The sequence below is a fragment of the Garra rufa genome, chromosome 5 (assembly GCF_049309525.1).
Source record: "Garra rufa chromosome 5, GarRuf1.0, whole genome shotgun sequence".
Taxonomy (NCBI): Eukaryota; Metazoa; Chordata; class Actinopteri; order Cypriniformes; family Cyprinidae; genus Garra; species Garra rufa.
The window spans coordinates 21757186-21771775 of record NC_133365.1 but is presented as its reverse complement, the minus strand read 5'-3'; the positions used below and the strand labels follow the sequence as shown (position 1 = coordinate 21771775).

Sequence of the window (14590 nt, the reverse complement as noted above, 5' to 3'; positions counted from 1 at the left end):
GTGTTCTACTGAAGAAACAAAGTCACCGACATCTTGGATGCCCTGGGGGTAAGCAGATAAACATCCAATTTAAATTTTTGGGTGAACTATCCCTTTAATGCAAATAGTCTCTGCTTTTTTAATGGCCTACTTAAAAATAAATACTGAAAATAAATACAAATAAATAACATTATTTAGAAAATATAGAAAACAAATAAAGTATGTAATCTTAGAAGTGTATACTAGCATAGATCAGTGAACACATTGTCCTAGTGGAAAGAATTACTGAATGAAAAGTGAATGACTAAAATCAGACAAATGTTTTGTACATTTTTAGTGAATGAGATAAATGTTGCACAACAGTCTCAGTAAAACATCTGTTTGACCATCTGAGATCGTGGCAAAAATAGAAAGTCCTATCACATGCTGGCTGAGAGTGCTATGCTAACAGTTTGATTTGTCACAACACGACTGAAGGGAAATCAGGTAGATCCTTTTTTCTCAGTTTACTATTAATGTTTTTGTCACACATTTGTATTTCCTGCTGTGACTGTTTAGATTTATGCAACATTTAGCTAGACAAGTGTGCTACGACTTCAACATTTATTTACAAAAGCAAATACCATTGAGCAATTCCTCATCCTGTTTTTCAGTGAAACTACAGTAAATCTGAGTTAAGATTTTAAGATGATCTGAATAAATGTAAACAAATAAATTTAATGAATGGAATGAATCCATCATATGCAATATCAATAGGCCTGGTTTACAATATAATATAAACACACTTCACTTGTACTTAAAATGTCTTGCATGATACATGATGTTTAAAACCCACAGCAAATTTTGAAACCACAGACAACAATATTTATGGCCATCATCATTATCACAAAAAATCTGGCTGTGCAAAATAATGAAAAGTTATCTCTTTAACTTGATGTTACCTGACATCTCTCTGTCTCTCATGTGTATGTTTACTGTCACTTTTTCATCAACACATCTCCACCTCGATGCAAAACAACCACCTCATTGTATTTTGCTTGCACATAGTATATACATAGATTTTTCTGAAAAAAAAAAAAAAAGTATTACATTAGGACCATGTGTTATTGTTTTATCTTGCCTAAATATCAAAATTAGTGCAATAATAGCTACATCTTGAATAACTTTATAGAAAAAATTTAAAACTGCATTATCATGGGTCATGTTTTGTCCTAAGGAAAATTAACCATTGTATTAATAGGTCTATGGTAAAAGTAACCATGTTTTTTGGCAGATTAACATATTAACTATAGTTTTTGATTTTATTTTTCGTAAAACCATGGTTAATTTTCATAAGGGTTGTGTTGTTGTTAATATTCGTCTGCTAAATTCCATCTAATTATGTCCTTTTGTTGATTTTGCAGTAATTGACTGCTACTGCTAACATTTGCTAGCAGTTCAATGCTTAACTAAGTAAACAAAGACAAAACTACAATAGTCTATTTACAGATGTAACTGGCCTGCACTTGAAATCCTGAACAGGACAGTTTTGCCTCCCGGTTCCACCAGGGATCTTCCACTCCTTTGTCGAGTCTCACATCGTTTGGGCGGACTGGCGGATGGCGGATGCGCGGAGCGTGCGCGAGGATTCGTTGCCAGTCAAGACTAACCGATGGCAGAAATAAGACATTCTACCGGCAATAAAATAAACAACATTATTTTTTATTTTATTTTATTTTATTTTTTTTTAAGTACAAAAAATGTAGGGCAGCGGGCCAAATAGGCTGCCAGGCCATCGGGAACGTTCCCGGTGCTCCCGTTGGCCAATCCACCCGAGTCCGCCCCTGCGTAGTAGAGCCCTTTGAAGCTACCTTGAAACTGCAATTCAACCCATTGATTCCCATTGAAGCCTTATTTAGAGAAAAATCCTGGAATGTTTTCCTCAAAATCCTTAATTACTTTTTAACTGAAGAAAGAAATACATCTTGGATGATATAGGGGTGAGTAAATTATCAGGAAATTGTTAGTGAACTAATCCCCCTGCTGAAAAAAAATACAGCTAAAACCGGCCTATAGTCTGTGTTGGACCTAGGTTGGTTTTAGCTGGTGAACCAGCCTGGATTTAGCTGGTCATAGCTGGTCAGCAGGCTGGTTTTAGAAGGGTTTTGGCCACTTTCCCAGGCTGTCCAGGCTGGTCTTAGCTGGTTAGGCTGGAAAACCACCAGCTAAAACCAGCCTGACCAGCCTGGCCAGGCTGGGAGACCAGCTAAAACCAGCTACTTCCATCTTAAACCAGCCAATCTAGGCTGGTTTAAATTGTTTTTTTCAGCAGGGCCGTTATTGAAAAATCTAGCTGAATGTCAAATAATATGAGAGAACTGTTAGTGGCAAAATGTCAATAGAAAAATAAACAATAGGAAGCTTTTTAAATTTAGCTATCCCTAATTTTAAATATAATAGCTGTGTTTGCTAGTAAATGCCCCAACTTTTATAAAGGCCATTTCAAGAAACCTGCCTGTTGTTTAAACTTATTGTGTTTTCACATTCCACAGATGAGTAGTGAATACTTACCTGCCCACTATTGATTCCAGCAAAAGACACTGACCGCATTTAAAACACTGGCCATCACTAAAACTTGGATCAAATCAGTATCAGATGTGTTTCAGATATAGCACTTAAGGAGTCAGATACACTACTGTTCAAAAGACTGGTGGTAAGTAAGATTTTGTTTTTTTATTTATTTTTAGAAATTAATACTTCTATTGAGCAATAAAGTCAGTAAAGACTTGTACATTGTCACAAAATAGTTATATTAAACAATAATTTTTTTTTTCTTGAGCAGCAAATCAGCATATTAGAATGATTTCTGAAAATTTCTAATGGCTGCTGAAAATTCAGCTTTGCCATCACAGGAAATCTTAAAATGACATAAAATTATAAATAATAACTTATTAATAATAATCACAATAATTTACCTTCAGATTACCCTGAGTTTATTGCCACTGATTAGCACTACATGTCTGGCTTTTTAATGCTTTATACATTAGTTGACATACACATACATATACATCATGAAGAAAAAAAAAAAAAAAAAAAAATTACACATAGGGTAAGTGTGACTGCACAGGGATAGTCCCACGCTGCACGTCACACTTTTCTTTTAATGCATCTCACATTAGTTGAACATTCATCTATCACAAATAAAAAGGGTTAAATATTAAAAAATAAAAGTACAAACAAATAGGGTAAGCTGGACATGTGTGCGTGGTGGCCCGGGGGTGGGAGTTAGGGCCCTGTGCCTCCACGGCACCTCTACTAGATGGCCGTCCGGGTGACGTGAGCAGGGGATTAACTGGGCAGCTGTGTAATAACTCAATAGTGTTTTTTTTTTTTTTTTTTTTTTTGTAGTGTATGTATATGTGTGTATATATATATATATATATATATATATATATATATATATATATATGTATATATATATATATGTATGTATGTGTGTATGTATATATATATATATATATATATATGTGTGTGTGTATATATGTATATGTATATATATATATATTTATAATAATAAGGAATACCTTATTTTATTTTATAGATATTCTATTTATATATCCTATATATTACTAAATTACTATATTAATAGAATTGCCCTCTTCTTGATCCTCAAACCTCCCCTCATTCTTGATTAAAGTAGTTCATTTAAAATGTTATTATTATTATTATTATTATCAATACTATTATTATTAATATTATTATTACTGCCATTTATCATCTTCCTCACCCTGACCCCTGAGTACCATTCACACCCTCCATCCTCCAATTTTTGTTAATACTACTATCATCATTTTTATTATTTTTTATTATTATTATGTCTGTGGTACTTATCTACATGTTCCCTTGTGTTCCAACCTCGACACAGTTATAATTACCACTTACACGCACACTCACATGCACACAAAAATCATGTTTACAGTCATGTATGTTTTGTTGGCCTTTGATGTATCACCTGTAAATAGTATATTTGTTGGCAATAAAAATAAATAAATAAATAAATAAATAAATAAATAAATAAATAAAATATTTACAAATTACATTTTAAATTATTAAAAACCGTCATTTTGAATTGTAATAATAAACCTAAATAGAAGTGTTTCACTGTATTTTGATCAAATAAATGCAGAGTTGGTGAGCATAAGGGATTACTTTCAAATATATATATATATATATAAAAAATAATCTAGAATACCTCAAATGTGAAGACAGCTGTCCTGCAGGTCTCCTGTTTGACACAGTCACATCTCACAAATTCACTTGTCAACAAAACTGCCAGTAGTTGTCTGAACAACAAAGGCCCTTTTGTTTTTTCGACTCAGCTGATTGGCAAACTGGGATTTGCCTCAAGTACTAGAGTTAATCCATATTCGTGTGAACAGCTTTTTGAACTTTGTTTTAGTTATTCAGAAACAGAAAAGTATCAGCTAAATTAGTGACAGAAACCTGCTCAAGCAACTCCGAAAGGACCAAGCTGTATGTCAAAGGAATGCAGAGGGAATGAGAGGAAGCTTTATCACTCTTTTGCATCAGCGCTGCATGAATAGAGGTGGAGCAACCTATGCAGCCCAACACTATAAAACCATCAGAGCTGCGACTTTATGGATCTCTTTGCTTCTATAACTGGCCTCATATATGCCTGGAACACAACACACTAAGGTACATCTGCTCTTTTCTCTCTCAAAGTCTTAGTATCAGTCAAATTTATGGTGGTATCTAAACATGCCTAATTAAATGTAATATATAGTATTTAACTCTTTATTTGAAGGGTGTCCCACTGAATGTCATACATCTCTGCAGAACTTCGACTTCACAGTATCCCAGCGCTCAGAACACAAAGGTGAGATGTTTCCTGTTTTTGTCTTTGAAAAAAAAAAAAGGAAAATCCGGTCCTGATTTCTCCAGAGGGATGTAAACACCCCCTGCAAAGAACATCAATCCTAAGCCTGTTTTTGCTCACTACTGTTATTATACCAATGAAGCCTGTGAACATTTACAGGAGCTGCAACCACTCATGGCAAATCCAGTCGGTGAAACTACAGAGCAGAAGAAACAGCAGCCGCAGGGACCCGAGAGGCCAAATTCACATCAGAAGTTTAAAGAAAAGCTCCTGAAATGGGTCTCATACATCGCTGGAGACATGGCTGCTTTCGGAGAATGGATGAAAGGTACAGAAGTAAGCTAGATTAGACTGTAAAGAAGAGAATTTAGAAAAGTTAAAACAAGAGCATTGATTTAGCAGTGAATAGTTAGTAGGAGAGTATAAAATAAAAAATGAGGTAATCAAGTAGGGAAAAGCCTTGTTCTATAACCCAGCTGAACATTACTGTTTCTTTCACTACAAAAAAACAACAACAGACATCGACACTTGTGTCTTTCTAAAACTGTTCTTGTACTTGTAAACCAGTGGAAATCTGTTAGTTGCTCAGTTAGTTGATTTACTCACCACTTCTTTTAGTCTACATACTGATACTTAGTCTTTAGGAAGCTGGATAATGAGTGATCCACACCCAACTGAAAAAAACAATCTCTCTTACTAAAATTAATATATGCAGTCTGTTGAAATATACAGTTGAAGTCAAACTTTTACATGCACCTTGCAGAATCTGCAAAATGTTAATTATATTACCAAAATAAGAGGGCTCATACAAAATGCATGTTATTTTTTATTTAGTACTGACCTGAATAAGATATTTCACATAAAAGACATATTTTATAGATATAGTTGAATTTGTAAAAATGACCCTGTTCAAAAGTTTACATACAATTCTTAATACTGTGTTGTTACCTGAATGATCCACAGCTGTGTGTTTTTTTTAGGGCTGGGACTCGATTAAAAAAATTAATCTAATTAATTAGAGGCTTTGTAATTAATTAATCGAAATTAATCGCACTTTAATCGCATATAAATATTTGACCTGAGAACAATGAGAAGTAAGTTTTTTCATATGGATTTTTAGTATACCACTGAATAATGACTGAACACATAAACTTAAGCAACAAAATAATGTTTATTTTTGTTCAACCAAGTCCAACAGACCAGTGCAATATTGCCATTAAGTGTAGCAATAGGATACAGCGTTTCCCATAACGAAAACATTTATTTCAGTGAAAAAATAAATCCAAAACTCTCTATTTTAACATTTTGAACAATAGAGCTTTACAATCTTTTGCTATTTTTTTTTTTTTTTTTATATATAAATTCTTGTGTTTTAATTTTTCTCATAATCAAATGAAAGCATAAACATTTATTTTTAATCAAATGAAAAATAAACCTTTTTAATTTTTGGCAAACAAACAGAGGTTTGCTGTTAAAATCAATAAATAATAATAATCATAGTATTTTTTTCTACAATTAAGTGGTTAATCTTGTTGTTATATTTATTTTTTATCATATATATTGTTTTTTGTCAATTATTTAAATAGGAATATTGTTCTGTTTCATGTTAAACCGTACTTTTATTTTGACAGGTTGCCGTGAAGTTTCTGTGTGTAAAGTATGATATGATGCTAGTTTTCTCAAATGAAACGGTAAAGTGACACTGACAGTAGCTTTGGAGATTGAGTCTATCTGTTCATGTGAGATGCAAATGCCAAAAATTAACGGGAGCATCACGCGTGCAGTGTAAAAAAACGCGTCTCTGCCAGAGGCAAACGTACATGCAGGATTCATATTAAAACGGTCTTTTTGCATTTCAGTTTTCACAGACACTAGTCCATATTGCGATTTGAATTAAGTGACAGACCAACTTTTGATCTATTAATCCAAAAATCGACGAATTTACGTGGCATTCCGCGCTATAGTAAATTCGTTTTTTATGAATGGAGTCCGCGGTCCGTGTTTTCTTGGAGGAGACATTGTAAACGCGCCCCCCTAAGATAATGGTAGGGGAAACACTGGGATATTTAGAAATATACTAGCCTACATTTCAGAAATTCAGGTACCCTATAGGTAGGTAGACCTTCTGTAAAAGCATTGAGGTGATACATGAGGCTCGATGTGCTGCGGTGATATGCGCATTCCTTTGTCTAAACCCTAGTTGGTGCTTCAGTATAATCGGTCCGCCGCTGAAACTCATCTCGTGCGACTAAAATGCGTTAAAAAAAAATTAACGCGTTATTTTTGTGTAATTAATTAATCTAAATTAACGCGTTAAAGTCCCGGCCCTAGTTTTTTTGTATAGTGATAGTTGTTCATGAGTCCCTTGTTTGTCCTGAACAATTAAACTGCCTGCTGTTCTTCAGAAAAATCCTTTAGGTCCCACCAATTATTTGGTGTTTCTGCATTTTAGTGTATTTGAACCCTTTCCAACAATGGCTGTATGATTTTGAGATCCATCTTTTCACACTGAGGACAACCGAGGGACTCTTATACAACTATTACAGAAGGTTCAAATGCTCACTAATGCTTCAAAAGGAAACATAATGCATTAAGAGCCGGGGGTTCAGGGTAAGATCAGGGTAATTTAATTTTAACTCATTTTGTCTTCTGGGAAACATGTAAGCATCTTCTGTAGCTTCTGAAGGCCACTACTAAATGAAACAAAAATATGACATTTAAGCAAAATAAGAAAAATGTACACATCTTTATTCTGTTCAAAAGTTTTCACCCCCCAGTTCTTAATGCATTGTGCTGCCTTATGAAGCATCAGTGACCATTTGAACCTTCTGTAATGTGAGTCCCTCAGTTGTCCTCAGTGTGAAAAGATGGATCTCAAAATCATACTGTCATTGTTGGAAAGGGTTCAAATACACAAAAATGCTGAAAAACCAAAGACTCTGTGGGACCTGAAGTTTAGTTGTTCAGAACAAGCAAGGGACTCATGAACAACTATCACTAAACCAAAAAAAAAAACACAGCTGTGGATCATTCAGGTAACAACACAGTATTAAGAATCAAGTGTATGTAAACTTTTGAACAGGGTCATTTTTATAAATTCAACTTATTTTCTCTTGTGGACAATATGTAAAAATCTTTTATATGAAATATCTTATTCGGGTCAGTGTTGTTTTGCAGATTATTATGCAAACTTTTGACTTGTAGTGTGATCTTTTTTAATGACCTGTGATAATTACAAAACACACCAATAGATATTCAGATTAGCAGCAGTAGTGTAGTAGCAGCACCATTATTTCGTAATGTAAATACAGTTTTGTTTTCGAACGTCTGTGCAAACCTCTATGGAGATTTTCTTTGTACCGATCATGTTCTTTCACTTGTTTACCCGGTTCAGGGCAATTTATCCTGCTTCAGATTTTGGACTGGGTGCTGCGGGGAGCTGCTCAGGTGATGTTTGTGAACAATCCTCTCAGTGGCCTGATCATCTTTGCTGGGCTGATTCTGCAGAACCAATGGTGGGCACTCAATGGTTTTGTTGGGACTTTGTTTGCTACGATTTCGGCCCTCATCCTTGGTCAGAACAGGTATTTAGGTGGTGATCTATAGTGCATTTTCATTTGATGCTCTAAATGTTTGAGCAAAGTCTCAGTGTTGTACTGTATTTTTTCTCTCAGAGGTGCAATCACAAACGGCCTGTATGGATATAACGGCATCTTGGTTGGTCTCCTGATGGCGGTTTTCTCGAATGCAGGGGATTGGTATTGGTGGCTGCTTCTTCCCAACATTTTCATGTCAATGGCATGGTGAGTTCATCTCTTGGTTCTTCAGTTCATTTTCTTGGTTCATACTAATTTGGATTTGTTTCAATAAAGGAATTAACTAAAGGCTGAATCACACAATAAGATTTTTTCTCCCCAGTTTACACTAACTCCACCCACTAATGTGTGATAGGGCTAGAAAACACTACAAAAGAAGCCTGCTGAATAACAGCTCCAGTGGCGTAGATGGTAAATCATGTAGCAATGACTTCTAGCATCCACAAGAGAAAATAATAGTTGAATTTATAAAAAATTACCCCGTTCCAAAGTTTACATACATATGATTCTTAACACAGTGTTGTTACCTACAGCTGTTTTTTTGTTTTGTTTAGTGATAGTTGTTCATGAGTCCCTTGTTTGTCCTTAAACTGCCTGCTGTTCTTCAAAAAATCCTTAAGGTCCCACAAATTCTTAGGTTTTTCAGCATTTTTGTGTATTTGAACCCTTTCCAGCAATGACTGTATGATTTTGAGATAAATCTTTTCACACTGAGGACAACTGAGGGACTCAGTGTAACTATTATTATAGGTTCAAACACTCACACAATGCATCAAAACCAAAAAGGTGCCTGTAATCAGTAATTTCTGTAGTTTTAAGCTTTAACTTTAGAATTTAGTGTTTGATAACTTTATTAAATTAGGCTATATTTTCTTGCTGAAGGGCACGGGTAGCTGTATGACATTGATTATAATGGGTGTATGTTATGATTGTTTTAAGTTCACTTAAATTTAAGTAGTTATTTTTGAAAGTCTAATAAATGTTAAAATTGATAGCTCCTCTCAATTATTCTGTAATGTTGAATGGCTATAGTCAATGGTTAAATATTAGGGGGGAAAATCATAGAGACATCAGCTGGTATCAGTGATACTTGCCTTCAATCATAAAACAGATGGAATTAAACAAATATTAAAAATATACTTTCTTTATGTTGTTTCTACATTCATTTGAAGATTTGTGAAATTATTGCAATATAAAATTATAATTAAAAACTTTAATATTAGGTGGGATTAAGCACACAAAAAGTGTGATTCATTAGTTATTAATCAATTGACAGCACTAGTAAATGGCGTCACTCCCTGGTTGCACTTATGCAAATAGCTGCTGCCATTACAACATAGGAATTTTGATTCTTTAAAACTGCGACATGCTCGCATGGAATGTTCCATCAGTCAAAGACTGTCATATGATTGATTCACTTAAGTTCTGTCACATGAAAAGGAATGTGCAGCTTTTTTTCCTCGTGGGGTTATGTATGGACAAAATGATTTGAAGATCTGATTGTGTTTACAGAAATATTAGTTAGTCATGCTGGTTGGCATTTTACAGTAGGCATATTTCACAGTTCAGTGATGATTTTTTTTTTTGCTAGTCTAGGCCCGTTGTTCTCAATCGGTTTTGCTTTTTACTTTAGACTAACTTAAGTCTTTTGCATTCGATCTACTGGTGATCCAACACAGTATACCAAAATGGTTCATCATATGAAAGTAAACCAAAATGTCATTCAAAATTTTTTGCAATATATCTTTTACTTTGCATAGTTTGGTGTTATGCAAATGAGTCATCTGCCTAGCAGGCATGAATCTGATTGGACACACACCCTTTCACACCTCCAAAAAAAGCATTTGAAGCATTACATCCTCATTCCTCTACTCATATTTCCTATTAATTTAGCAATTTATTATTTAAATTATTTTTCCCTTTATGCACCACTAATTTACGCTCACTGCTGAATTATATAATCCTAATAGTGTTGTTTTCTCCAGTCCCATAGTGTCCAGTGCCTTGGCTTCCATCAACAGTCGGTGGGACCTGCCTGTTTTCACCCTGCCGTTTAACATATTAGTGTGTCTCCATATGGTGGCTACAGGCCACTACAATCACCACTTCCCTCAGGTTCTCTTCCAGCCAAGCAGATCCATGCATAACTTGACATGGTCTGACCTGGATTATTCTAAGGTAAGGGCTAGCAAGCTAAAATGTGACCCTTGACCACAAAACCAGTCATAAGTAGCAAAATGATCAATTTTTCTTTTATGCCAAAAATCATTGGGATATTAAATAAAGATCATGTTCCATGAAGATATTTTGTAAGTTTCATAACATAAATATATAAAAAACAAATTTTTGATAGTAATATGCATTGCTAAGAACTTCATTTGGACTACTTTAAAGGCAATTTTCTCAGTATTTAGATTTTTTTGCACCCTCAGATTCCAGAATTTCAAATAGTTGCATATCGGCAAATATTGCCCTTTCCTAACAACATACCATACATCAATTGAAAGCTTATTTAGCCAACTTTCAGATGATGCATACATCTCAATTTCAAAAAATTGACCCATATGACTGCTTTTGTGGCCCAGGGTTACAAATAAGGCCAAACTGAAACATTTTAGAAGGGAAAGCTGTTTGAAAATTTGCATCTTGATAAGCAGCCACTTCCCCTAAACAAGAAAATGCATTATGCAACAGTTCCGTTTAGGAATCTTCTAGATTGGCGTCAGGAGATACTGTAACTGACACTATGAAAATCAATCTAACAGGAAATTCAAAATGTTCTGCTCAAATTGAATGTCACCGAGTTTAAAGTCATATAAGGGGAGTTAAATCTCATAAAAGTTTATTATATTAAAGTTATTAAAAAAAGTCACTTATGCTTACCAAGTCTGCATTTATTTAATAAAAAAACAGTAAAAACAGTAACATTGTGAAATATTATTACAATTGTGTCTATTGAAATATAGATATTAATGTGATTTATTCCAAAGCTGAATTTTCAGCATCATTACTCCAGTTGTCAGCGTCACATGATCCTTCAGAAAACATTCTAATTTAGGGCTGTAATCATTATTATTTCAAACATTTGACCATTTTCTTTTTCTTTACAGCTCTTCTGCTCAATCCCTGTGGGTATTGGGCAGGTTTATGGGTGTGACAATCCTTGGACAGGAGGAATATTCATGATAGCATTGTTCATCTCCTCACCCATAACATTTGCACATGCAACTATTGGATCAGCAGTTGGTATGGTGTCAGGTAAGAGATCGCAAGTGTATTTAAATATGTAATTTTAAATATCTTCAGCCAAGAAGATCATCCAAGATGTTCATGTCTTTCTTTCTTTAGTCAAAAAGAAATACAATTTTTTGAGGAAAACATTCCAGGATTTTCTTTAATATAGTGGACTTCAATGGGGATCAATGGGTTGAAGGTTACAATTGCAGTTTCAATGTAGCTTCAAAGGGCTCTACACGATTCCATATGAGTAATAATGGTCTTATCCAGTAAAACAATCAACCATTTTCTAAAAATAAATAAATAAATAATCCACACAAAAAAAAAATTCTGTAGAGAAACTGCAATTTGGACCTCCAACTCGTTGTCTCCCATTGAAGTCCACTATATGGAGAAAAATCCTAGAATGTTTTCCTCAAAAAAAATTTATTTTCGACTGAAGACAGAAAGACATGAACATCTTGGATGACATGGGGGTGAGACTTTTCATTCTGGAAGTGAGCTAATCCTTTAAGTCACCTTTACTTTGATTTCTAGGTCTTGCTCTTGCTGCGCCTTTCCAGAACATCTACTTCGGTCTGTGGGGTTATAACTGTGTTTTGGCCTGCATTGCCATTGGTGGGATGTTCTACGCTCTCACATGGCAGACACATCTTCTGGCTGTGGCCTGTGGTAAGTGGAAACTATTCTGCATTTCCTGATTATGTAATAACAATTTCCTATATCATTACACTGTTATAATCAAATCACTTGTTTTCCCGTAGCATTCTTCTGTGCCTATCTCGGCTCGGCAATCGCAAATGTGATGTCCACTGTAGGTATCATAAACTCAGAACATGAAATACACAAAAATGTATGTGATTTTAAATGGTTTTTACATGGTATTTCAACAGTTTGGACTCCCATCATGCACCTGGCCCTTTTGTCTCTCTGCCCTCACTTTTCTTTTGATCACTACGGAGATAAAAAACATTCATAAACTGCCCCTCGCTAAAGTCACCTATCCTGAGAAAAACCTGATATACTTCTGGAAGATGAAGAAAGAGGAGAGGATCGACAGACAAAGGAAAAATCAAGAGAAAGATGTTGAAACGCAGCGGAAGAAAGAGGGAACAATGGCTGTGAGTGAAACAAAAGATCACGAGCATCTTGATGTTTGTGCTGTGGACGTTCCGCAAGAGGAAACCACACAAAATGGTCAAGATAGGAATGCAGAGGCAATTGAACTTAATTTAACTTAATTATAAATTTCCCTTAAATGGTTCACATGATGTTTATTTGCTGAAGGAAAACGCCACACAAAAATAGCTAAGCAAAATTGTTCTGTTTTTTAAACACCGCCCTCAGTGTACTAAGCATCATTTTGCAAATCCTTATTTATTTAAAAAATAATATATAACTTTTACATCAGACATGATGTCTGTAGAAATATCAAAATAACAAAAAGAACGCACGCAATAGGAATGCAAAAGGATTTTGTTTTAATATACAGCTGTCACCATTGCTTATTAACGTGTCACGTTTCAAGTATGTGAGTCGTTGTCACTTTTAGCTTCCAGGCAGGGATGCAGATACAAGTTATGATGTCCATTTAAAATGTCAAATACTTTTTGCTGTTGTTTTCCATCATGACATTGTTGTTTGATGGTGCAGTTTACGTTTCATTTTCTAGATGTAACTCATTTTCAGACAAATGAGATTATATTGTGTTGAACAGGTAGCCTGCACTATTTCAATGTTTTTTATGAACAAAGCTGTCTGTGTGTTTTATTTTTAGCTTTTATATATTCCAATAAATGTGTATTTTTTAACATAAACGTTGTATGTGTATCTCTTTAGAATATAAGCATTATACCAATCTTTATTAGGCTATAGATTCACTGAAATAGAAATGTAGTAACATTTTATAACAGGGTCAGAAGTTTCATTCTATTTTAATCGCGACAGCTGTAATACATTGTTTAATTGTACTTTAAACAATGTATTGTACTCTTGTACTTATGTGGCATTTTGTTCATTTGTGAACTTGGACCACAAAACCTTCTTAATTGCACAGGTATACTTGTAGCGATAGCCAAAATACATTGTATGAGTCAAATTATCGACTTTTCATCTATGCCAAACATCATTAGAATATTAAGTAAAGATCATATTCCATTAAGATATTTTGTATGTTTCCTATCATAATAATATCAAAACTAATTTTTGATTAGTAATATACATTGCTAAGAACTTCATTTGGACAACTTTAAAGGCTATTTTCTCAGTATTTAGATTTTTCAGATTTTCAAATAGCTGTATCTCAGCCATATATTGTCCTAACAAACCATACATCAATGGAATTATTATTCAAATAAATACTTATTTATTGACACTTATTACTGGTTTTGCAATCCTAGGTCACATTTTAGTGGCATTTTTGTAACAAACCTTTATTAATTTCCAGCCCTGCTTCATAATAACTTTATTACATAATGTGCAACAGATATTTAAGTAATGAATATTAAGAGTTAGAAATGTCAGGAAACCTTGATTGCTAGGCTATATTTGTATATTTAAATGAGTATGAATAAGTGACCAGGGTTTTTAAACATTTTTCATTTCAAAATTCCATACTTCTCTGTAGATTTTTCAGACCGCATTCCATAGTAAAAAATTATTTAGCATGTAATGATTAAACAGAACCAAAATTTCAGTAGTCTGTACCAATACCAGTAAAATTTCACGGTTCTCGGTATCATAGTAAAAACTACTGGAACTATTTGAAAATGTAACAAATAATAAATACATTAGTTATCAATTATCTAATTATTAGTCTGCATTTACACTCCAAGCTCAATTTTGCGTCACATTTTTTTGTCACATCTACAGTGGTGTGAAAAAGTGTTGGCCCCTTCCTGAT

General features: G+C 34.1%; 1 protein-coding gene across 1 annotated transcript; it reads left to right on the top strand.

The window, feature by feature from the left end:
* Nucleotides 1-4136: 4136 nt before the first annotated feature.
* On the top strand, nt 4137-13505 carry slc14a2 (solute carrier family 14 member 2). The gene is made up of 10 exons (XM_073841126.1): nt 4137-4674; nt 4784-4855; nt 5015-5183; nt 8250-8439; nt 8530-8658; nt 10437-10629; nt 11562-11709; nt 12226-12360; nt 12453-12502; nt 12582-13505. The coding sequence occupies exons 1-10, from the start codon at nt 4651-4653 to the stop codon at nt 12927-12929; spliced, it is 1458 nt and encodes a 485-aa protein (XP_073697227.1). The 5' UTR covers nt 4137-4650; the 3' UTR covers nt 12930-13505.
* The last annotated feature ends 1085 nt before the right edge of the window (nt 13506-14590 follow it).

Excerpts from the sequence above, each read along its gene's own strand:
- slc14a2 (XM_073841126.1), top strand. The coding sequence starts at position 4,651 with ATGCCTGGAACACAACACACTAAG. Across the intron at positions 4,675-4,783 it reads CTGGAACACAACACACTAAG|GGTGTCCCACTGAATGTCAT; the intron begins GTACATCTGCTC and ends CTTTATTTGAAG. Across the intron at positions 11,710-12,225 it reads AGCAGTTGGTATGGTGTCAG|GTCTTGCTCTTGCTGCGCCT; the intron begins GTAAGAGATCGC and ends TTTGATTTCTAG.